The 24,501-nt window shown below is 42.2% G+C and overlaps 1 protein-coding gene across 1 annotated transcript in view; it reads right to left on the bottom strand.

Annotated features, from left to right (window-relative positions):
* Window positions 1-2,974: 2,974 nt before the first annotated feature.
* Window positions 2,975-24,501, bottom strand: part of NXPE3 (neurexophilin and PC-esterase domain family member 3) — a 53,561-nt gene continuing 32,034 nt past the window's right edge. The window contains exons 3-6 of the mRNA XM_066240895.1: window positions 22,656-23,410; window positions 17,514-17,587; window positions 6,682-6,888; window positions 2,975-4,746 (exon numbers count right to left, since the gene is read on the bottom strand). Of these exons, the coding sequence (XP_066096992.1) occupies window positions 4,196-4,746; window positions 6,682-6,888; window positions 17,514-17,587; window positions 22,656-23,410 (1,587 nt within the window). The 3' untranslated portion in view covers window positions 2,975-4,195. The remainder of the gene's footprint in view (window positions 4,747-6,681; window positions 6,889-17,513; window positions 17,588-22,655; window positions 23,411-24,501) is intronic.

Genomic DNA, 24,501 nt, shown 5'->3' with positions numbered 1-24,501 from the left:
ATTTGACCTAAAATAAGCTTTTCAGAAGAAATTAAAACATTATCTAATTGTTCTGAGAAAAATTTAGGTAATATTTCAAATTCTACACATGCATTTTTAAAAAGAACTTCCACACTAGAGTAGAAAAACAAATTAAAAGAGAGACAGAAATGACTGAGAATACTTTTCATCAAATGTTTAGGACCTATGTCACTAAATCAAAAAATTCCAAAAACTGGACAAGATCAGAAGAAATCATTCACAGAAACAAGTAGCATCACTCCAAAGCCCTAGAGAAGCAGTATCCTCTCCCTGAAATTCTTTTAGGAAAATGATAACAGTCTCCTCCAGCAATTCTCGAGAAAGTGCTCAAAACATTTTTCATTATAAAGAAAACTTCTGCCTGGACCAGGCAGTGGCACAGTGGATAGAGCGTTGGACTGGGATGCGAGGACCCAGGTTCAAGACCCCAAGCTCGCCAGTTTGAGCGTGGGCTCTTCTAGTTTGAGCAAAGCTCACCAGCTTGGACCCAAGGCCACTGGCTAGAGCAAGGGGTTACTCAGTCTGCTGAAGGCCCGCGGTCAAGGCACATATGAGAAAGCAATCAATGAACAACTAAGGCAGCAGTTCTCAACCTGCGGGGCACGACCCCGGCGGGGTCACCTAAAGCCATCGGAAAATACATAGTGCATATCAGGTATTTACATTCCGAATCATAATTGTAGCAAAATTACAGTTATGAAGTAGCCACCAAAATTATTTTTTGGTTTGGGGTCACCGCAACAAGAAGTACTGTATTGCAGGGTCACGGCATTAGAAAGGTTGAGAACCACTGAACTAAGCTGTCGCAACGAAAAACTGATGATTGATGCTTCTCATCTCTCTCCGTTCCTATCTGTCCCTATCTATTTCTCTTTCGGACTTTCTGTCCCTGTAAAAAAAAAAAAAAAGAAAGAAAGAAAGAAAGAAAACTTCTCTGGCCCTGGCCAGTTTGTTCAGTGGATAAAGCGTCAGCCCAGTGTATGGTTGTCCCAGTTTCAATACCTGGTCAGGGGACCCAGGAGAAGCAACCATTTGATTATCACCCCCCACTTACTCTCTTTTCCCTCTCTTCTCCTCCCGCAGCCAGTGGCTCGACTGGCTCCAGTGTTGTCCCTGGGCAGAGGATGAGGATAGCTTGGTTAGTGAATGTCAGCCTCAGGTGCTAAAAATAGCTCAGGTGAGTCAAGCATTGCGTGGATCCTGGTTGAGGTGCATGCGGATGTCTGTCTCACTATCTTTCCTCCTCTCACTTAATAAAAAAAAAAGAAAAAAACTTCTCTTTACAAAAGTCCAACAAGTTGAAACTGAAAAAGGTTATGGACTCTCACCTACCTTAGTTCAAATCCAGACTAAAGTTCCTCATCTATAAAATGAAGTTAATATCACCTGCACTACTAGGTCATGATCAGAATGAACTGGTATGGGTAGAGCACCTGAAATAATAGACAAGGAAGATGATTTCCTTAGTTCTGTCTTCACTCTGACCTTAGTCAGTGTTTCTCCAAGTGCAGCATCCACCACTGCGTCAGAATCACTGGGCCCTTGCCAGAGCCCCTAATTCTGCATCTCTATCAAATACTCCAAGTGATCCTTGGGTCCTCTTCAGATTCAGAAAATAATTTAAAGTCTTCTTTCCCCATTGATATATATATTTTATAAACTTGCAGGTGACCCTCAAGGCTAGAAAGGAAAGTCTTAGACTTTGTTTTAAGCTAAAAAAAAAAAATTGTTTGACCCATTCCTCTAAGAGTGTATTTTCCCATGCTTTAAGCATCTGTCTTCAGTTCTAAAGCTTCCCCATTTTTTTTTAAGTGGACTATAATCTACTGTGGCTCAAAAAAAAAAAAAAAAAAAAAGAGTACTTACTAAATGGCCTCAAAGTAACTTAAAGTAAAATTTATTTAAGATAGCCAATAGGAATAGCAGCTTTTTGACTCCAAGCATGAGAGAACTATATGTACCTATGCGCAAATCAAGAAATATCTGTCACAGATTTCAATATCTAACTTTAATTTCTAATTAGGTTTTAACTTCTAATTTTGGTATGCAATTGAAAATGATATAGGAGGCAATTAGACAGGCAAGAAGAGTAGAGCAGGGACGATAGGCCAAGTATGGAAGGTCACGGGGCAGAGCCCCACGTGCCCAGCATGGGGCAAAACTGGGAGGACAAGTCCCATAGGGCGGGAAGTGCCCCCAGAGCGACCTTCTCCTCTCCTAGCATAGCTGATCATGTGGTTTAGACCGCATAACCTTAGGAACAAAGTCTCAGGTCTGTTGACCACAGAGACAGAGTTCTGGTCAGACTAGAGATAACATCGAGGCCTCAACTGTGTTTCAGCTCCAGGACCAGAAAAGCAGCAAAGCTAGGCAGGGTGATGCCACCCACGGCTGACCTCAGGACCAGCTGCAATTACAAATGACCCCCTGCCCTGGCACAGACCAATCAGTAGAGCCCGCGACCCTGTAAGGGCATATCTGGGAAGCCGATGCATATTCTATTGAAACCCTCCCTTGAGACCTCCAGATAAAAACCCTTAAGATGAAGAATCCGGTGTGGCTCTCTCTTTCTGGAGGACCCCAGCACCTTTCCCCAGACCCCTTCTTTCCCTAGTCCCACGCTCTCTCTTTCCTCTCTTTCTCTCTGGAGCACCCCTGTGCTTTCCTCCTCTCCTTCCCCTGGGCACATTTCCTTTCCTTTCTCTCTTCCAAGCTCGAAGGGCCCTTCGTTAGCCTCCGGAACTTGTTTCCTGAGTCCACGCAGCCCGGCCGGCCCACTTCTTCCACTGCTCACTTTTTCTACTCCTGTAACTTTCTAAAGAAACTTCCACTTGTATTTGAGTTCCTTGGCTCCGGATTCTTTTCTTAGCTAAACTCAAGGACCAAGATTTGACATCTGGTGCCATTTCACTGTTAAGAAAAAATAACGACCAAAAAAAAAGAAACACTTGAAATAGATGGAAGTAGTTTTCGCTACTTTATAATAAACAATAGCACTCTGTACACAAAAGTCAATTCTTAAAACGCTCAAACTTCCCAACACAAAAATAGATTTCCATTTATAGATTTCACCGTTCCAGTTCCAAAAGTGGTGACTTTAGAATATTCATAATGTAAAACTTGAGCTGAATTAAATAAATAACAATCACCCAATGCAATCATCAACCAAACATGGAAACTTTATACACAGTGCTTTCACATCTCCCCTCTGCTTCTTTTCTAGATAAAAGTAGGACACTATAAATAGTCACAGTAGAACTTCTGAACAAGGACACTGGTCTTTTCAAGTAATTCAGAGTGAGTGGATTATCCAGAGAAACTCTGAGACATGGAGGTCTGCGGTGAGTTCCAGGAGTCACTGATTCTAAGCCTCCTTAGTTCATCCTGCTGAAGATGGACCGGCCGTGCTGTTCATGCAGCGGTGCTCGATTTCCTTGGCCGGATAAACTACAGACACTCCACTGCCAGCCAAACGTGTCCCTTCTGTTTAGGTCAGAAACTTTTTCATACTTCTTTAGCACAGTGATCTCCCCTTCCACGAGAAGTTAATTGAAACACACTTATTTGCATCTTTGGTTACAAGGGCAGTACAGTATGTGGATGCTATTAATGGTTCTCTCTTGGCTAAGTCAAGACTAGAAAATATCCTCTAAGTAGCATAATGTAACCTGCAGTTTCTAAGCTTCTTACAAGTCATTATGTGAAATCCAGCTATTTTTTTTTTTTTTTTTTTTGGTGACAGAGTCGGACAGAGGGACAGATAGGGACAGACAGACAGGAAGGGAGAGAGATGAGAAGCATCAATTCTTCGCTGCGGCTCCTTAGTTGTTCATGGATTGATTTCTCATATGTGCCTTGACTGGGGGGCTACAGCAGAGCGAGTGACCCCTTGCTCAAGCCAGCAACTTTGGGTTCAAGCTGGTGAGCCTTGCTCAAGCCAGATGAGCCCGCATTCAAGCTGGCGACCTCGGGGTCTCGAACCTGGGTCTTCCGCATCCCAGTCCAATGCTCTATCCACTGCGCCACTGCCTGGTCAGGCAAATCCAGCTATTTTTGAAATTTTTTATATATCAATGGTACAGCCATCCCTCCACAGGGCCACTCATGAACTTTCTGTAATGCAGGTGATGGTAAAGGTCATTGGAATGATTCCTTGGGTCTTCTTCAGGGCAGGCTATGTCTCCAACGGGCACACAAAGGACAGGAACATGTCTAATTGGTTCTTGACAATAATTTCATCCGGATGTAGCTGGTGGGGCAGATAGTGGGCCAGGGTCATCTCCCAGGCATCAACGAGATACACTCCGAGCCCTGAGAACATCTTCCGCAGGATGGTGTCCAGCTGGAAGTTGTACCAGTCACTGTTGAAAAGGCTCACCTCGGGCCCCAGCTCCTGGGCGTTGGCTGTCCGGATAACGACCACCGTCTTAGGGCTTCGATCTAAGAGCTGGACTACTGCTCGTCGGATGTTCCTAAGCCGCCGGATATACACTTCCCAGGGGAAGGTGCTGAAGTGAGACCATACAGCTATGGCGACCACGGTGTCCTTCCCTCCCACGATCCCGTTCAGCTCATTGGCCACGTAACGGAGCTCGTTACTGAAGACGGTGGTGAAGCGGATGGGCGGCCCGTGGCAGCGGTACTGGAGCAGGATGTTGTGCTTCTGGTCCACGGCGAGGAAGGGGCCCACGTTCTTCGGGCTGCCCAACTTAAACTCCACTAAGTCTGAAACAAGGAAAACTCAAATTCATAAAATGTTCGAACCAAGCACACATATTGCGATTATTCTTTACTAGGTGGTTTCAGAAAACAGTTTTTAAAATAATAGTACAACAACCAAAAGGTAAATACAAAGGTCAAGTTGACTGCACTTTGTCCCTCTTTGCCTCAATGGACCTTGATTTGAACATAGTTTTTATTTAAATCTTGCCATAAACATGACATTACAAATACCACACCAGTGACAGATTCTGTTCCTGTGTCTACACCTCAGACGCAAAATAACCTGTTTACCTCTATTAGGTTAAGAAATCTCCATTTGTACTGATTGTTGAACATCTGAAAATCAACTTAACATTTACACATTATCATTCTAACAAATAAATATTTCTTCCAGGGCAAGGGCTATAATTTCTGCTTTTTTAAGAACACATAATAGTAATTAAATACCTCCTTTTGCTATTGTGTAACCAAACACTTCTGTTTGCTATTGTGTAACAAAATACCTCTTTTGCTATAAGCCAAAGAAAGAAGCAACTCTGTTCTTTTGACTTTCAATTTCAGCTTCTGGATGGAAAATCATGTTACAATCGAGATAACATCAGTTGCTGACATAAGAGTGACAAAGACAGCAGCACAACTTAGAATTCGATTCTCTCCCTCCCCTTTATCTAAGTTGTGTTTCAAAGTCCAGCTCCTCTGAGATCTTCCGAAGATCCCAGGAATTACTGTTTCCTCGTTACTCCTAAAAATCTGTACAACTCATCACTTAATATGCCCCATGAGGAAAGAGGGCATGTCTCGTATTCCTAAATTCTCCTGTAACTGCCTTACAGGAAACAGACTAAGTAACTTCTGGTGACCCAATTCAATGAACATTTCCTAAGTACCTATTCAGAGTACTTAGGGGCTATCAGCCAGCAATGCTCAGTGGAGAATTCACTCTTTGTCCTTCAGGAGTTTCCAGTCAATTTCAAAGAAGTGACATCAAACTATAATTGTACTATCCTACTCCCCTCTCCCTGCAGACCCAGGCTCCTCTTCTAGACTGCCTATCTACCTCACTGCTACTTAGCATTTAACCCCATTTAAACAGAATAAGTGCTCAACCTGCCATTCTTTCTTTTGATTAAAATCAAGCACCAACACTAAGATTTATCAGGTGAAAATCTCTGCAAAGGTCACCGTGAAACATGATCAAGACAATGTGATCATTGCTATGAATGGAAATACCAAACTACGTCATTAAAATGAAGAATCAAACAACTAACTCCTGGAAGGTCCTGTCCGGTTAACATCAAACCATACCTATCATCATGCCATACAAATTATTTCCTTTCTCTTGATTTTTTAATTTATGCTTAATTGACTAGAACTCAACTATATCTCTTTTGAAAAAAAAAACAAGCAAAATAAAAACTGGAATTAATGTCTCACATTTTGGGATCATATCGACTTCCTCCTTTCCTTCTAAAACTTACATTTGAAGCCCTTTCAGAAGTAAATGTCTTGTGCAGGGTCACACAGCTAATCAGTGCTGTAAGCTTCAACTAGAACCTAGTACTTCCATCAATCTAGCACAACTCCACCAATGATCAAAAACTATCACACATATTTCCAGGGTCAGGGTACTTCTGTAGTCCTATAGAAATAACTGCTTTTTCACTTGATGCCTTTCTTCGGGAACCGGAGTGAGTCTGCTTATTTCAAAGCTAACTTTGTGTATTTTTTTAATGTTTATTTTATCGATTTTAGAGAGAGTAATGGAGATGGACAGTGAAAGAGACAGGAACATCTATCCGTTCCTGCATGTGCCCTGACTGGGCCAGAACCGGCAACCTCTTTGTTTCTGGACAATGTTCTAACCAACTGAGCTCTCCAGTCAAGACACGAGTCCACGTATGTTTGAAAGAGTTATGAAACAAAAAGCAAAATACCAACCTGGAACAAATGTAGTTAGATATTCAAACCACTGCCTGATTGTTGAATCACCAAATAAATAAACCACTTTTCTTTGTAAGCACTCGGTGATGTTGTCGGGGTCATTAAACTGGCGTATCTTAAAGTTTCTAGGCCTCCACTGATCTTTGTAATAATGCCCAGAAGGAAAAGTTCCTGAGCCTTGATACAGTTCTAGGTTCCTAGTTTCTGAAAAGAAAAGAAAAAAAAAATGAGATATTCTGAAATTCTCCAACAAACCATGCATGAAAAATGATCCAAGAAACACAATTATGCCCCATATTTGTTAGTCTGATAACACCCAGGGAACATATTCTGCCGTCGCGTCTCAGAGAAAACCCAAACTTTCCCCTGTTACAAAGGGTTCCCCTTTGCACAGAAATGGGAAGATCTGAAATGCTTGTGAGGATGTTGGTGGGCAGAAGGGGGAAAGGGAACTTTTTCTTTTGAGCATTCCCTCTGATTATGCATGTTTTCATCAAAGCCAAAAAGAAAGGCACACAGCAACCAGGAAACGTGTAGATACAAGCACTGTCCAGCGTCATCCCAGAGTAGGAGACATTTCTCATCCAAACGCCTGGGAGGCAATTCACATTTTATATATGCTGAGTAATAGTCCACTGTTTGTCAGCCCATTAAAAGGGAAGATTTAACCCATGGGTCTTAAAATCAAATACTAATTCAGAAACCACCAGAGAACCAAACCAATAACATACAGTCTAAATAATTATTCCGTACAAATCAAACAGTCTTTATGCGAAACAAACAATATTAAAAAATACATCAGCAGTGTGCATGCATGGCTGTCGCCTCGCTCCTCACGGTAACACAGTGCCAGGACACCTTTCAGAGGAAGGGTCCACATCCTGGTGCCCACCTCCCTTGGAAGATGCCACTGTGGAAACAACACGCTTTACATGTCTCAAACAGACAGGAAAGGTTAGTATTTCTTGCCAGTTTACTTTGTACCGGACAACAAGACACTGCTATAAGCAACTGAACGTATTCCCTCATAAGGCGTTCATGGTAACCCTGTAAGGTAGGTCCTATAGAAATAACTACCTTTCATAGCAGTTAAGGCAACAGGACCAGGGCCCCAGAGCAGGTGAGTGGCAAAGCCAGGAACTGACGACCCAGCGGGTGAGCCCCAAAGCCCTGTTCTTCACCACTGGGCTATGTCGCCTCTCAAAGACACATGTCTGAAGGTGTCAGCCATTTTCTCTCTGGCCTTTTTTCTAAGGTGTACACTTACTCACTTCGAACACTTATTCAAATCCACCATCTTCAGAAAACCACCAATCATTTTATATCCCCTCCTTACACCCCAAGGTTCAAACCTTGATCGTAATCCTGTAATTCCATCGTCTCACTTGTTAAACCACAATTCAAAACCTACATGCTTATATGACTCATAAGATTTAGTTCCCTAATTTAGTTTTAGGTGACTATTTTCACTTAATTTGATTTCTTGTTATTATTCCTATTACTCAAAATAACTTTGGTTTTATTTCCCTCAGAAAGATGCAGTATTTGACAGATAGTGCATATTTAATCTTTTCTCTATGGCATCTGCTAATTTTTTGCAGGTTGAGGGCCTCAATTCAAAAGTAAACAGCATTTCTAGCCCTGGCCGGTTTGCTCAGTGGTAGAGCGTCAGCCTGGCATGCAGAAGTCCCGGGTTCGATTCCTGGCCAGGGCACATAGGAGAAGCGCCCACCTGCTTCTCCACCCCTCCCCCTCTCCCCCTCTCCTTCCTCTCTGTCTCTCTCTTCCCCTCCTGCAGCTGAGGCTCCATTGGAGCAAAGATGGCCCTGGCGCTGGGGATGGCTCCTTGGCCTCTGCCCCAGGCGCTAGAGTGGCTCTGGTCACGGCAGAGCAACGCCTCGGAGGGGCAGAGCATCGCCCCCTGGTGGGCAGAGCGTCACCCCCTGGTGGGCGTGCCAGCTGGATCCCAGTCGGGCGCATGCAGGAGTCTGACTGTCTCTCCCCATTTCCAGCTTCAGAAAAATCCAAAAATAAATTAAAAAAAAAAAAAAAGTAAACAGCGTTTCTAAAAGTTTTATTTGGCAAATGTGATTATCAAAAAAAAAAAAGAGGGATGAGGGAGTAAGGTATATTCTTTTGTTGTTACGAGAATTGAGGGGATCAAGGTTGCCTGTGCTGGAGAGGTTTGTGAATCATGTGCTGTGGAAGTTTGTTCTGCAGGGCTGAGTTCTCATTCAGAACAATCCACCTCCACACAGACACTGGTAAAAGCGGTGGCTGAGGGGAAGGGACCAGTCACACGTTAGGCTGGGCTCCATCCACACATCTATCATGTCCTGACCCATTCGTTGGCCTAAGTTCTTCAAACTGTGGGACTCTGAATGAAGGATAACGTATAGCAAATGTCAGACCTTGGAAGGCACTTAAAACATTTATTGAATAAATGAGAGGATGGATGAATGAATGAAGACATTGAAGGAATAAAGATGCATCAGGCTGCTGGCTCAAGACGAAACAGCCCTTCCTTCTCTTCGTTCAGGTATTTATTTGGCTTATTCAAAAACAGTTCCTCCACATGCGCCAACCGTGTCTTTGCCACGTCACATTGCCCAAAGCTCACTCAGTCACATCAGCATGCCCAGGCTGCACGGGCCGGAGAGCTCCCAAGTAGCTGCCCAGGACCCACGGAAACATTTCCTAGGACAGGAACTAGAAGTTATTTTGAAGCTACAATTTTTGCCACTGTTAATTCAGTAGACTTGGCTATTCTGTGTCAGATACATATTATAAAGAAAAGTGTATTATCACACAGGAGACAAGTGCCATTTCTATTCAAATGTTAATTATATTTACTACGAGAGTTAAGCAAAGCAAGTCAATTACTGAACCTGACATTAATTCTTTAAACTTGCAGCTCTATAGATAACAGCACATAGACTTTTAAAGTGAAATGAACGTACCTACACTGCCCTCTTAAGGTCAGCTGAGACAAAAACACTTCCTCACGAATGGATGATTTTAAGCAGTCAAAAGTTGTTTAAAAAAGTCAATTATTTCTTGGAACTCAGAATAAATTTTCACATAAGATACCTGAGATAAGACAGCCTGTTAAATCAATAATATAACCCATATCCCTGGCTGGGTAGCTCAGTTGGTTAGAGCATCATCCCGATAGATACACCAAGGTTGTGGATTTGATCACCATTCAGGGTTCAGACAAGAATCAACCAATGAATGCATGAATAAGTGGAACAACAGAATCAACATCTATCTCGCTCTCTTTCCTCCCTCCCTCTCTCTTAAAAAAAAAATATGTATGTGTATATATATATATACCCATATATATATACACACACACATACATATAAAATCCTACTAATATAATAATATATCTTTCATGTACTATACACGTAGAATAAAATAATTTAAAAAATAAAAATGAGTTACTATTCAATTTAATGGTTATCTGAATCTAGATGGTGAAGAAAGTTTACACAAAGGTGGTTGTAAAGGCAGATAGAAGATCTGCCAAAATAAAAAGATAAAAAGATCTTCATGCCAAATCAAAAGGAATAGTTTTTATTTGCAAGTAAGATCCCTGCTTCTCTAAAATGTCTTTGGCTTCTCTTTAAAGCCCACAGCTTCTATTTTTCTCCAAAGGGTGTCACTGCAGGTAATGCATTAGCCATATGAAGGCCATCTGGGCCGCATGTGGGATAAAATCAGAGGGGAAAAAAAAGCAGGATAAATTTCCCTAAATTATCTAGAGAGAGTTGGGAGAGATACGGAGTGAATTAAGGATGGGGTATACTTAATGTTATGGCCTGGAATTAACCATAGAAGAACGGTAAAAGGTAGGCAAAGAGGAATGGATGGTCCATGACAGGATAGAAAGACCAGACAGAGAAGCAAGTCAAATAATTCCATGACCAGGGGACACAGTGAGCAGAGGACAGCTTGGGTGTCGCCACTGGGAGAAGGAAGCCAGGACAGCATGTGCCAAACCTTTTAGGCATGCCCAGCCCGGTGCTGGGGATCAGACAAGGTCCTAGCCACACAGTCATGACAACAGCTTGACTTTGACCTTACCCTTGAATTCCCCCTACAAAACCTTGGATATTTGTTTTTTTCTTTATATTTTAGTTCCTTAAAAGCTAAGCATTTTAAAGAGGAAAGTTAAAAATGCCGTATAGGTAGAAATACCTACAGATTCAGAGAATGTTGAGAGGGACCTCAGAGACTAGCTCGTCCAAATATCTTTTAGAGGACTTGCGAAAGGTTCTCAGACAGCTGAGGAGACAGGCAGTGGTGAGGTGGCCCTGTGTACCAAGACATACATTATATTACTGAGACAGTGGGGAAGTGGGCTCCTTCCCCCACATGGGATAGTAGTTGGATTTTACATGTAGGATCTGAGCCCTCTGATTTTCTAAAGTTAACTGGACCTGCACCTTGGTATCGTTATCTATCATATAAAGTGAGTAAGTAGTTATTTGAAAGGGTTGTAAAAATTCAATACCGTAATAATGTGAAAGCACCTTTTTTTAATAGTAAAGGGCTACACTGGAGTGCAGGAAATATACTCTATGTTCTAAACATTCTGTATCTTAATCTAGATGATGACTTATTAGCTTTCTATTGTTGTGTAACACAGCACCACAGATTTAGTGCTTTAAAACAAGGGGCATTGTACCCAGTGGTGGGGTTCAAATAATTTAATAACTGGTTCTCTGCCCTAACGACCATTTTAAGTATAAAAAAAATGATATACCAAACAGTAGTTTATTATTTCATGCATTAAATACTTAAATCGGAACAATAAAAGAGGTACACAAAACTAGATTATGTGATAAGAGTTTTAAAATATTAATGAAAAAAAACCTAACAAAAAACAATAAAACTGTTACTTAGGATATTTTCATATTGCTTCTTGATTGGTGTCCTCACTTGGAATTTTTTTTCACCTGCACCTATGGACGGAATGAACATCATCACTACAGGCGCTTAGAATACACTGTTGTGCAGATGAATGTTAAAATAGAGTAAGGAATGCAATTTGTGATTTCCACACTGGCTGGCTGCCCAGGCGCCCACCTTAGAACCCTGATGACAAGTGCCATTTTAACAACTGGTTCGCCAAACTCAACGAAAAATTAGGTATCGGCTCTGCCAAACCGGTGCAAACCAGCTGAATCCCACCTGATTTTACTCCACGATTCTGTCCGCCAAGAATCTGGCGTGTGGCACTGCTGGGTTCTCTGCTGGGGTGTCAAAGTTGAAATCAGATGTCAGCAGGGCTCGTCCCTGCCTGAAGTCTCTGGAGAAGAATCTGCTTCCAAGCTCGTTCAAGTTGGCCAAATTCAGTCCTTTGTGGATATAAGGCGCTTCCTTTCCTTTCCTTTCCTGGTAACCAAGTGTGTCTTATTTCCTTGTCAGCCAGGGAATGCACTTCAGCTCCTAGAAGCTGCCAACATTCCTCGCCACGCGGCATCCTCCATCTTTGAAGCCAGCAACCAAGACTCTCCCTCACAAGAATCCTTCTCACACTTTCTTCAGGAAGAAACTGGTCTCTGTTAAGGGTTTACCTGATTAGGTCAGATCTACTCAGGATAATCTTTTTTTTTTTTAAGACCATTTTGTCATATAATTGAAGGGAAGGGATTAATAAGGGCATGGATCACTGGGCGTCACCCTCAGAATCTGGCTACCACAGTTACAGAAATGCCCAAATGTAAAACTATGTACTATATGCTTATGATCTCTGTGCTCCGTTATATGTGATACATCTCAATAGATAAAGAAACAGAGGAAAGAGCTATAACAATGTTAATATTCACTCTATTACTGTTAGCTGTAGTCCTATCCTAAACTTCCAATAAACATGAGCTCTAGTTTAGCTGATGAAGTTAGAAGCCATCAAGGTCCCTAAGGCGTGATGAGGCTATGACAGTCTGGGGACCTCATTAGAGTTCTTATAAAAATTCAACAGTAGTTGTGTTGAGTTACTGTCAGAAACCAGACACTTGCCCTTGATAAGGTAGTCTAGCCTAATTAAAAATTGTGCTGCTTCACTTTTGCCTGGAATTACACCCAGGCATGGTGATAGCACTGGGAATCTCAAGCAATCCACCAGACTCTAAATATGTACCTTAGAATAATTTTACCTTGTAGAAAAATCATTTAACTAATACATAAATAATAAAATTTCATAGAGTAAAAAAGACCCTCCAAAATATAAGATTCATAAATGAAATAATAAAAGGAGAGAGACTATGAACTCAAGCCCAGGACAAAAAAAAAAAAAAAAAATATGAGATGGGCCTGAAATACTTTGTGGTGCCAGGAAGGAGTGCTCAAAAAACCAGCAAACAAAAAAATGATGATTGAATTGAATCATAACCCAAAGAATGAATAAATAATCAGGAGCCTACATTGATAGGTAAATAAATGGAAAAAAATAGACAACGCTTCCTTAAAGAAAATTCCAAATAACCAATGTGTTAAGAATGAGACAAACAGCAAATCACCACTGGAACACCACGGAAACAATGGCTGCATGTAAGATCTACTGATGCACACTCAAGTCAGTGGGTGAAGCTTAAGTAGAAACAGAATGTTTATGTGGTCTCCGTGTTGATTTCCTGTGGCTGCTGTAACAAATTACCCAAGTTCAGTGGCTCAAAACAACATAAATTTATTCTCTGTCAGTTCTGGAGGTCAGAAGTTCAAGATCAGTATCTCTGGGCCAAACCCAGGGTGTCAGCAGAGCGCCTCTCTCTCTGGAGGCTGCAGGAAAGAATTTGTTTCCTTGCCTTTTCTAGATGAGCTAATGGCCCCTTTCTCCATTTTTAAGCCAGAGCATGGCATCTTCAAATGTCTCTGCTTCTTCCATCTTCACATTGCCTTCTGCCTTCTGTATGAAATCTCCGAAGGACACTTGTGATGACATTTACGGACCACTCAGATAAATCTACATAATCTCTCTTCAACACTCTTCACTTAATCACACATGCAAAGTTTATTTTGCCATATAAGGTAGCATTCAAAAATCTGGGGGATTGGGATCTAGATATGGGGGAGGAGGGGTGATTATTTACCTTACCACAGTCTCCAAGTATATCTCCAGAATACTGAGTAAATGCAAAGATACAGATAATAAGTTTAAAAATAAGCAAATTAATAAAAATTAGTTTACAGTGAAGAACCCTGACAGACACCACTTTAGCCAAGTGATCAAGGTTAACGTCCTTAGCAACGCACATGAATATTATGTATTGAAGGTGTCCCTTCGAAGGACACCAACGTTAACATCATCAACAATGCGTATTGACATCATGCCTCCCCTTAAAAGGACACAATATTGTTTCTGTGCTATTCCTCCCCAAAATGCATAACCTCAGTCTAATTGTAAGAAAACATTAGATAAGCCCAAAGTTAGAGATATTCTAAAAAATATCTGACCGGCCCTGGCTGGTTGGCTCAGCGGTAGAGCGTCGGCCTGGCGTGCGGGGGACCCGGGTTCGATTCCCGGCCAGGGCACATAGGAGAAGCGCCCATTTGCTTCTCCACCCCCACCCCCTCCTTCCTCTCTGTCTCTCTCTTCCCCTCCCGCAGCCAAGGCTCCATTGGAGCAAAGATGGCCGGGCACTGGGGATGGCTCCTTGGCCTCTGCCCCAGGCGCTAGAGTGGCTCTGGTCGCGGCAGAGCGACACCCCGGAGGGGCAGAGCATCGCCCCTGGTGGGCATGCCGGGTGGATCCCGGTCGGGCGCGTGCGGGAGTCTGTCTGACTGTCTCTCCCCGTTTCCAGCTTCAGAAAAATACAAAAAAATAAATAAATAAAATAAAAAATAAAAAATATCTGACCAATGTTCTTCGAAAGGCTCAAGGTCATGGAAGATAATGAGAGACTGAGGACTGTCACAGAGGGAAGACTAAGGGTCTGTGGGAGACTAAAGGCAATGTGGGATCCTGCACTGGATTCTGGGGCAGAAATAGGACATTAGTGGGAAAACTGATGAAATCCCAATAAATTCTACAGCTTGGTTATGAATATTGTACTAGTGTTAAGTTCATAGTTTTGGTAAGTGTTCTGTGGTTACATTAGGATGTCAGCAAAAGGGAAGCTGTATAGGTAAAGGCTATATGGGAACTTTACTATCTCTGCAACTCCTGAGTCTAAAATTATCTGAAAACAAAAAATCTTAAAGGAGAATGAAGGGAGGAAGGAAAGGAGGGAAGGAAGGCATGAGTCTTTTGTTTAGGATCTTTGAATATCGCCCGCTGAGGACACTCGGATCAACAGGGTGACCCTTCAGTGAAATTCTGCCAAGCTAGACTTCTCCCATATTATACACGGGGAGGAAAACCAGGTTTACAGTTGTGAGTACGCAAAACAGAGTTTACTCTGATATTATCCTTATTTACTAACTACTGTATTATATATTTGTATTACTTGTCTCCGTATCTGCACGTTCCCGGATGCCCTAATTTTTGTGAGCAGTGTATTTTGTCTCCAGACTTACGATTTATCATTTCGATAACAACAGCTGGTAATTAAACCTCCTTTGTCCACCCCTGTACAGCAACTGCCCTTTTCTTTCCAATTATGTATGGTACCTGCTTCAAGCTGGTTTTCTTAAAGTCAGGCTATTCGGCTCCTACTGATTCACGGTTGCTTTCTTCCTCTAAAAACCCTTCAAAAGCTCCACTAGTCACTGAACCTGCCTTCTCTGTAAACACAGTCAGACATCATAAACCCGCAACCATTCCTGGATGCAACTCAAAGCCTGTCAGGTGTAAGTAAACCATCCAGAGCGCCTTCCCCTGACCATCACTGAGCACCTGAGCCAGCACGGGAGGGCAGGCCAGGCGGCGGGATCGGGGAGAGAAGAGGAGATGGGGGTGGGACAGGCCCCCTGAGTATCAAAGAGGTGGGCGGGTGAGGAGTGCAGTGCTACTGGGAGATGCCCCGGGCACTGACACCTCAGCAGGCAGGCAACAGAAGGTAAGAAATTGCCGTTAATTACGTTTCCCACGTGTACCTTCTAAAATGAGTAAGTCACTGGGATCATGTAAATCAAAGACAGCTCTTCACTAGGAAAAGACTGGGATTTCCTCTGGCACAAGACAGTGAGCACCAGAGAGACAGCGTTCTGCCTGCATCTAGGGCACAGAGAGATTGTATTTAACCCACACTATTTTTAAAGTTTTGAATTGGATGTAAATGTTTTGAAATCTGGAGCTACCACATTTTAAAAATAGGATTTCTGATTTTTCATGAAACAATCTATAGATCTTGCCAAACTGGGTCTACATTTCCGCAGGGCAATCATCAACAGGTGCTGAGGGGAGGCTGCCCCCTCGCTCCTCAGTTCCCTTCCCACTGCTCACGCAAGGCTCCCACGTGGCCCAAACCCACCGTGCTGGACTCAAGTGCGTTCCCGAGACCCTGTGGCATTAGTGTTTGCAATACCTGCTGTGTGTGATACCATATACATGCTCTCAACAGCCAAAAGGACACTGCTTCCACCTGCACCTGATCTTAACCAAAAAACTGAGAAGTAATTGCTTGCTATCTTCATAAGCACCTGTAATAATGTTCATCCTTTCTTTCTGCTAAGTCACTATAGCTAATTATATCTATCCTGCAAAAACATAAACATACATTTTTCTTTTGAATTTCATTCTTTTACTTTTAATAATACCCTATACCTGTGGTCGGCAAACTCATTAGTCAACAGAGCCAAATATCAACAGTACAACGATTGAAATTTCTTTTGAGAGCCAACTATTTTAAATGTAAACTATATAGGTAGGTACGTTCCTTATCGAGGTAGTGCCCGCATGTGGTATTTTGTGGACGAGCCACACTCAAGGGGCCAAAGAGCTGCATGGGGCTCGCGAGCCACAGTTTGCCGACCACTGCCCTATACCAATGGATCAGAACTACTTGGAAGGTCTGTTAAAACACAGACTGCTGCCCTGGCCAAGTAGCTCAGCTGGAGGGAGCATCGTCCCAATACACCAAGGCTGAGGGTTTGATCCCTGGTGGGGGCACATACAAGAACCAACCAATGAATGCATGGATGGGTGGAACAACAAACCAATGTTTCTTTTTCTGTCTCCTTTTCTCTCTCTCTAAAACCGATCAAAGAGCAAATTACAAAAACAAAAAACCAGACCACTGTGATTCCGCCCCTCGTTTTCGGTTCCGTAGTGTGAGGCAGGGCCCAGGAATGTGCAGCTCCAGTCAGGCCCCTGGTGATGCTGACGCTGCCACTCCACAGACGACACTTAGAGAACAACTTCCTTTCACTAACCCAGTGCTTCTGATTTTTAAAATATCCAGACAATTTTCCACCCCCTTCTGGAATATATGTATCTGGAACAGTGACACCCAGCAGAACTTGCTGCGGTGACAGACACACTGTACGAAATGCCACCCAACATGGCAGCCACGTGCGGCTGCTGAGCATGTGGGACTAAAGGCTGGAGTTTTTTATTTTATTTATTAAATTTAAATAGCCACATATGGCTAATAGCTACCATAATGGACACAGTAGCTCTGAAGGCTGCTGAGGAGCCAAAGAGTAAGGGGCGTGGGGGAGAAGGTAACTTTTACATGAGCATAAATAGTAAAACCCAAGATTATGCACATACGGTCTGATTTATTTTAATCTAACAGCCTTTCAGTATTTTCAGTTGTGTTCAGAAGTAACCATGTCATATTACAGGGTGAACAAAGGGGTTTTGTAATATCATTGAAACTACAGAGCTTCAACCCACTTAGCAAGAAAAACAACAAATCATCGAGCTCACTCCTTTTTACCTTTTATTCTCCTGGGACTTACAGTCACCCAATCAGGTCCACTGGAGTTGATTGGCATTTTGATATTGACACCACTTTAAGGGGAATAAAAAGAGTACAGGCTTAGATTCAGGAACACTTATTTTCCAATATGTATCTTTATTTATAAATGAAAAATGGGTGTTATTTCACAGTCTCATTAAGATAAAATATTCTCCAAAATATTTATCAACACAGTAATAATAACTAGGTCTCCTGAAATAAGTAGATCATATAATCTGAATAGGAATTACTAAATAGATTCATTTTTCACTGCTTAGCCCTTAACCCAAACTCCAGAATGACAAATTCTGGTTTGAACTGCTTACTCCCACTGGACTCAGAGAATGGTTCACATCGATGACACTATTTTGTCACTGCTCAGTTTTCCGGCTGCAGGTCCATGCAGCATTAAGTCACATGTCAGCAGCATTAAAGTCACATGTCAGATTCCACAGGCCTTGCCCCAAACTAAGATGAGTCCTACTGTTGACACTTCTCCCAGACACGTGCTCAGGCAGTAATTTGTTCATCATTACTATGGTTCTTTAGTGTCTGGTTCCCCTTACTAAAACAGACTGTGTCTCGTTCACCTTTTGTCTTCAGTCCTTACTAGCACAGGCCCTAGACTTAGAGTCAGTGCTTGGAAACTGACGGGGGGCTACGTGAAAAAGTGGGGGAGACTGAAGCCCAAGAGAAGAATATTGAAAACTCGGTGAACCATTCTAGAGACTAGGTCACAATAGTTAGGCCTCTTACACTTAGACCAAAAACAAACAAAAAAGTAAAATGCTAACTTTCCAAATTCTTGATATGGGAACTTGTAAGTCACGATTTTTTGTTTTGCTTTGTTTTATTAAAAGTCAATTCGAAGCCAGATAGAAGGTGACAGAGGACCATTTGACTTTGGGTGACAGGGTATGCAACATAATTGAGTGACAAGATAACCTGGAAATGTTTTCTTTGAACATATGTACCCTGATTTGTTAATGTCACCCCATTAAAATGAGTAAAAATTTATTTTAAAAAAAGTCAATTTGAAAGAGATTTGTTCTTAAATAATTCTTAAACTGTACTGTATGCCAGCACTCCTAGAAGCCAGGGGTATAATAGTAAACCGACTGTCACAGCATCTCCTCCTTTATGGAGCTGACATTATAACGGGAAGGGAGACAAAGAAACAAGGGGGGAAGTACAGGAAGCTATATTAAAGAATAACAAAATTTCACAGCTTAAATAAGTGATGTTTAAGAGAGTATATAACTTTTGGCCCTGGCCGATTGGCTCAGTGGTAGAGCGTCGGCCTGGCATGCGGGGGACCCAGGTTCGATTCCCGGCCAGGGCACATGGGAGAAGTGCCCGTTTGCTTTTTCACCGCCCCTCCCTCCTTCCTCTCTGTCTCTCTCTTCCCCTCCCGCAGCCAAGGCTCCATTGGAGCAAACATGGCCCGGGCGCTGGGGATGGCTCCTTGGCCTCTGCCCCAGGCGCTAGAGTGGCTCTGGTCTAGGCAGAGCGACACCCTGGAGGGGCAGAGCATCACCCCCTGGTGGGCAGAGCATCGCCCCTGGTGGGCGTGCCGGGTGGATCCCGGTCGGGCGCATGCGGGAGTCTGTCTGACTGTCTCTCCCCGTTTCCAGCTTCGGAAGAATACAAAAAAAAAGAGTATATAACTTTTAAAAGAGCACATATAAATTGTGTTCACGAGTTTAGAGCTTCAAGGTCAGGAAACAAAAAAAAACTTCACCTCTGCAATTTTCCCGTAAAAATGTTTCACTTCACTCTAGTAATGCAGAACCAACAAAGCAGCAAACCCAAACTAGGGACACTTTACAGAATAGTAATGTAAAAATTCTTAACACTAAAAAACAGGCTAGGGACCTTTTGGATTAAAGGAGATTAAAGAGATAACTAAACACACTGTGTGAAAACAAAGATTCAATTAACTAAAATAAAAAAGGTAGCTATAAAGGACATTATTGGAACTGAAGAAAAATATAGACTGCATATTAAATAATATCATATCAATGATAAAAGTTCAAAGCATGGTAACTGTGTTATGATTGTATGTTGGAGAAAGCCCATGCTCGTAGGAGGTGCATACTGATGGGGTTCAGTGCCCGGATGTCTCCAGCTTACGGTCAGAGGGTCTGGGGGAGAATTATACACAGACACACACATATTAACACTCACACAGAGAGAAGGGAAATGTGGCAAAACATTAGCAACAGTTCTTCTAAGTTAAAGAGATACGGTATGTGTGCTCTTTGTTCTAATTCTTGAAGAGTTTCTAGAGATTTGAAGTCTTTTTAATACAAAATTAGAAAATAAAAGTATAGATCATGCTAAAATAAAGAGAAGCTTTTCATGTGAGAAGCTCATTCTTTCAAAAGGTTTTCCTTTCTATTAATGGGATTATTTAAGCAAAGTACTGTTGTTCTGTCCAAAACCAACACTTTATTTTCATTAAGATTAAAAAACAAAGATTAGATCACCCTATTTATCCCTCATTTAGGGACACAGAGACCAAGACTAAGCCTCTTAATCCTTTCTGAATGAGCAACATTATGAGCACCCAGAAAAGAGGTAAAAATGGGCAGCAGCTTAACCTATTCAGGGCACAAGCTCAAACAGTATACCCAAAGATCCTTCAAACATCGATTTTAATCCTTCCTTTTTCTTTTCAGTTGGCCTGGTGCGAACTTTTAGAATTTTAACAGAGTAAACAAATGCAAAAAATAAAATCGGTATCTGAGCTCTGTCAGATGTTCGTTCCAAAAACTTCCGCCACCTCACAGGCCGCTCTGCCAGCGAGCTCCCAGCGGGGTAGAGCTGCTTCAAGATTCTGCGGCAAAGCGCCACCCGCCAGCCTCGTCCAGGATTGCAGGGGCAAGGATAGGTATTATTTATCCTTTCTGGATCCACAGGTGTTTTTAGGTTTTAGGGATAAGATTGGTGTTACACATATTTTTAAGTTTTACACTCATTTCATTCTCTAACCTCTCTACCACTTAGAATCGGAGTAAATTACAAGCTATGCTTCCCCCGCTTTGCAAGGCCACTAGCTAAACTGTAACACAACTCGTAACTGAACAGTCGTCCTACACAGACAAAAAGTCCACAGAAATAAAATAATCTGTTCATCGTCATCAATAAATGGCATGTCTGAGATCGAACATGGAATTAAAACTAAATCTAAAGTCCCGTTGTACTAATCCATACAAAAAAACTATGCAGTCTTCTCTCCAAGGCAGTACAGCCAACACATTGAGTAGTGCACCCTCTGCTGGCCTTTTAACAGCATGGCATGAGACCATCGAATGTGTAGGTCAACTATTAGGAGTATAGCAGACTCCAGAAGTGGAAAATCAGAGTTTTATTTTAGAAGCTCCTATAGACCACACACCTTCGGGTAGAAAATTTACCCCGCCAAGTAATGTCTGGACATAAAATATAAAATTTTTCAGGGTTCCCAGATGTACTCAACAAAAATCACTCTCTACCAGGGAATGTTTAAAAAGTATATATTTCATTAAAAAATCTTTCTTTTACCTTCCCTCACATAATTGTACTTTTTGTCATGTAGCTTTTATAACTTTTTATATCTGAGAAATGTTATTTTACTTCAGAACTATATAGAATGTTTAAGAAAATAAATTTTAATTCATACCAATTTGCATGCATTCCATTCTGTACATTAGTACAGTGGTCCCCAACCCCCGGGCTGTGGACTGGTACCGGTCCATGGGCCATTTGGTACCAGTCTGCAGAGAAAGAATAACTTATATTATTTCCGTTTCATTTATATTTATTTATATTTCAGTCTGAACGATGTTTTATTTTTTAAAAATGACCAGATTCCCTCTGTTATATCCATCTAAGACTCACTCTTGATGCTTGTCTTGGTCAGGTGATACATTTATCCGTCCCACCCTAAAGGCCGGTCGTGAAAATATTTTGACATTAAGCCGGTCCGTGGCCAAAAAAAGGTTGGGGACCACTGCATTAGTTCATATATTGATCGCTGTGCTGAAAAAATTTTACACTTATATTCAAGAATCTAAAACTGTTCATCTAAAATATACAGTTTGCCGTGGTAATCCTGGCTTCCTATGCTTATCATTAAATTAACCCAGCAATGTTGCTAGATTCATTCTTTTTTTTCTACTGATAAATGGTTTTTTTGTTTTGTTTTGTTTGTATTTTCCTGAAGTTAGAAGCAAGGAGGCAGTCAGACAGACTCTCGCATGTGCCCGACTGGGATCCACCCGGCATGCCCACCAGGGGGCGATGCTCTGCCAATCTGGGGCGTTGCTCCACTGCAACCAGAGCCATTCTAGCGCCTGAGGCGGAGGCTATGGAGCCATCTCCAGCGCCTGGGTCAATTTTGCTCCAGTGGAGCCTTGGCTGCAGGAGGGGAAGAGAGAGAGAGAGAGAAAAGAGAGAGGGTAGAGTGGAGAAGCAGATGGGCGCTTCTTTTGTGTGCCCTGGCTGGGAATTGAACCCTGGCCTTCCACACGCCGGGCCAATGCTCTACCACTGAGCAAACCGGCCAGGACCCTCGTAATAAATGTTTATATGATTTTAACAACTGATATGTCATTTAAAATTATTTTAGTGTATTAAACATGATGCTAAAAAACTGGCCAGATCTGTTCTTGGATGATTTTTTTTTAATCTTCTCTGTGAATAAATGATCTTGCTTATACAGCTATAGATATGCTATATAGTTCTGAAATAAAGCATAGACATGAGGGTAAAAAATGAAAATCCAAGGGTAAAAAGTCTTTATTTGAACCAAAATAAGTATTAAGCTTCACTTTTAAAAAACTAATCACAAGACATAAACCTGTGTCTTGTGCACAACCTCTCCTGAATTGGGCCAAGTTCAAAGAGAAACAAGTAGCACACAATCAAAACAAGAACTCTCGGGGGGCGGGGGCACGATGAGGTGTGAGGATGGCGTTGCATGGGTGGTACCCTGGACACTTGTATAGTTTGGCAAATCATGTCAACCCATTAAGTTAAAAAAGAAAAACAAGAAAGGCTCCTAAATATGACAATGTCCCCTAAATGGGACAAAGACGGCAAAAAGGGGCCGTCACCCCCAGAACAAGGCGCAAGTACCTCTGGAAGAAAGCGCTCTCTGCCGTGGTCAGCAGGCCCTTGACGTAGCCACCTTTGAAATGGTTGATTCTGCTGCTGCAAGGGAGCTTCTTGGGTTTGAAGCAGAACCAGGGCTCTCCAGTGTGCAGGTCTGTAAAGTTACACAGGGGCAGACCCCCGGGAAGACACAGATTGCACTCGGTAGTTTCAGAAATTCTTCCTGAACGAAAAAGACTCTTGAAATAGACCCTGTCTGGTTTCTCCTCCTGGAGGTGCTGAAGAACTCTGATGCCTTCACTGGGGTGGACCAGCGATATGGACACTTTGACTCGCCCTGGCCAGAGCAGGGTGAAGACAACCTTGTAGAAGCCGTTCTGGTACTCCACCACTCTGCCCACGGCGCCGGCCCGCAGTGCGGGGGAATGGATCCGGGCCTGCAGATAGTCTCCGCCGTACTTCTTGGGCTGTCTCTGAAAATCCTGCACGTGAACCAGCACCTCGAGCTGGCTCCCCACCTCGAACACATCTGCAGAGTTCAAGATGATGAAGTAGCTGGAAGAAGGGTCGCTGCTCTTCACAAAGGGGACAAGGCCCGCATCGGGCCCCTGCCACTGTAAGGCGGTCAGCAAGGAGTCCTCCTCCACACGCTCCTGGCGGGACAGAGTCTGGTGCTCGTAGCCACAGTACGAATTCCGGCTGGTTTCTGTCACCTGGGACGAAACAAACTGTCCACTGCCGCTGATGAATGTGGCCGAGACAGCCTCATGGTCCAAGTACTAAAGAGGAAAACACAGAAACAGAGACCACAGCGACAATAAATCTCCTTACATTCAACCAAACACATCTCAGCTTCCATTTAAATTTTAATAACTACTTGGGATGAACTGCTTCAAAAACCAAAGCTCACTAGTTTGCTGTTATTGTAACACAGTGAAATCAAAATGAAAAATAGTCACAGAGGGCTCCCCAACTTCTGCGAGATTTACTAGCGCCAGGAGCTCAATCAGGTTCCCATAGTAAATATTGCAGAACCCCCCAAATGTGTGCTTCCAAAAGAAAGGAAAAGGTATGATTCTGAAATGTACCAAAGCATTCTGTTCTTCTTAACGAGGCCTGACCTCAAGAGAAACTGCTTTACCAGAGGTATAGCAGCTTTATCCGGGCCTAACCACTGGGATAAGGGACATACTCAACTCTAGTCCACCCCACCCATTCTGTCCAACTAAAGAACCAAAAACTACTCTCAATAGCTAATATTATATGTTACAAACTACTTACGTGTTACAAAGGCCCGCCTCCCCATCTATGTCAAACCACTCCAAAATACTATGCAAGATAAAAAAACTCCCATGTCAGGCAAAAATACTCCCCAAATACAAGAATTATTATCTTCTTAGAATCTGTATTGTTTTAACTCTCATTTTCTTCTACAAAGTTTTTACTTACGAAATTTAAAATATTCTAATAATTGAATATAATATTTTAATGTAAGTCTAATAACAAGAAGAATGCAATTCTTCTGGGGGGAATACATCAAAGTTAATGTTCCTGATCTATTTTAAATGTTCATCTTTATAAACCATTTTTATCTCTCAGGGTATATACCAAAACAGGTGACAGACCAGATATTTTTAAATGAAAGGGTTTCATTACTTCATACAAATGAACAACAAAAGAGCTATAGTACTAATACTCACATCAGACAAAACGGCCTTTAAAACAAAGGCTATATAAGAGACAAAGGAGATTTCATAATGATAAAGGGATCGATCCAGTAAGAGAATAGAACCGTTGTAAACATTTATGTATCCAACAGGGTTTGCGCTCTCTGTCAACAGTTCAGTCCAATAAGTGGAGACAGATTGAA

This window comes from Saccopteryx bilineata, chromosome 8, assembly GCF_036850765.1.
Source record: "Saccopteryx bilineata isolate mSacBil1 chromosome 8, mSacBil1_pri_phased_curated, whole genome shotgun sequence".
Classification (NCBI taxonomy): domain Eukaryota; kingdom Metazoa; phylum Chordata; class Mammalia; order Chiroptera; family Emballonuridae; genus Saccopteryx; species Saccopteryx bilineata.
This window is presented reverse-complemented; position numbering and strand designations above follow the sequence as displayed.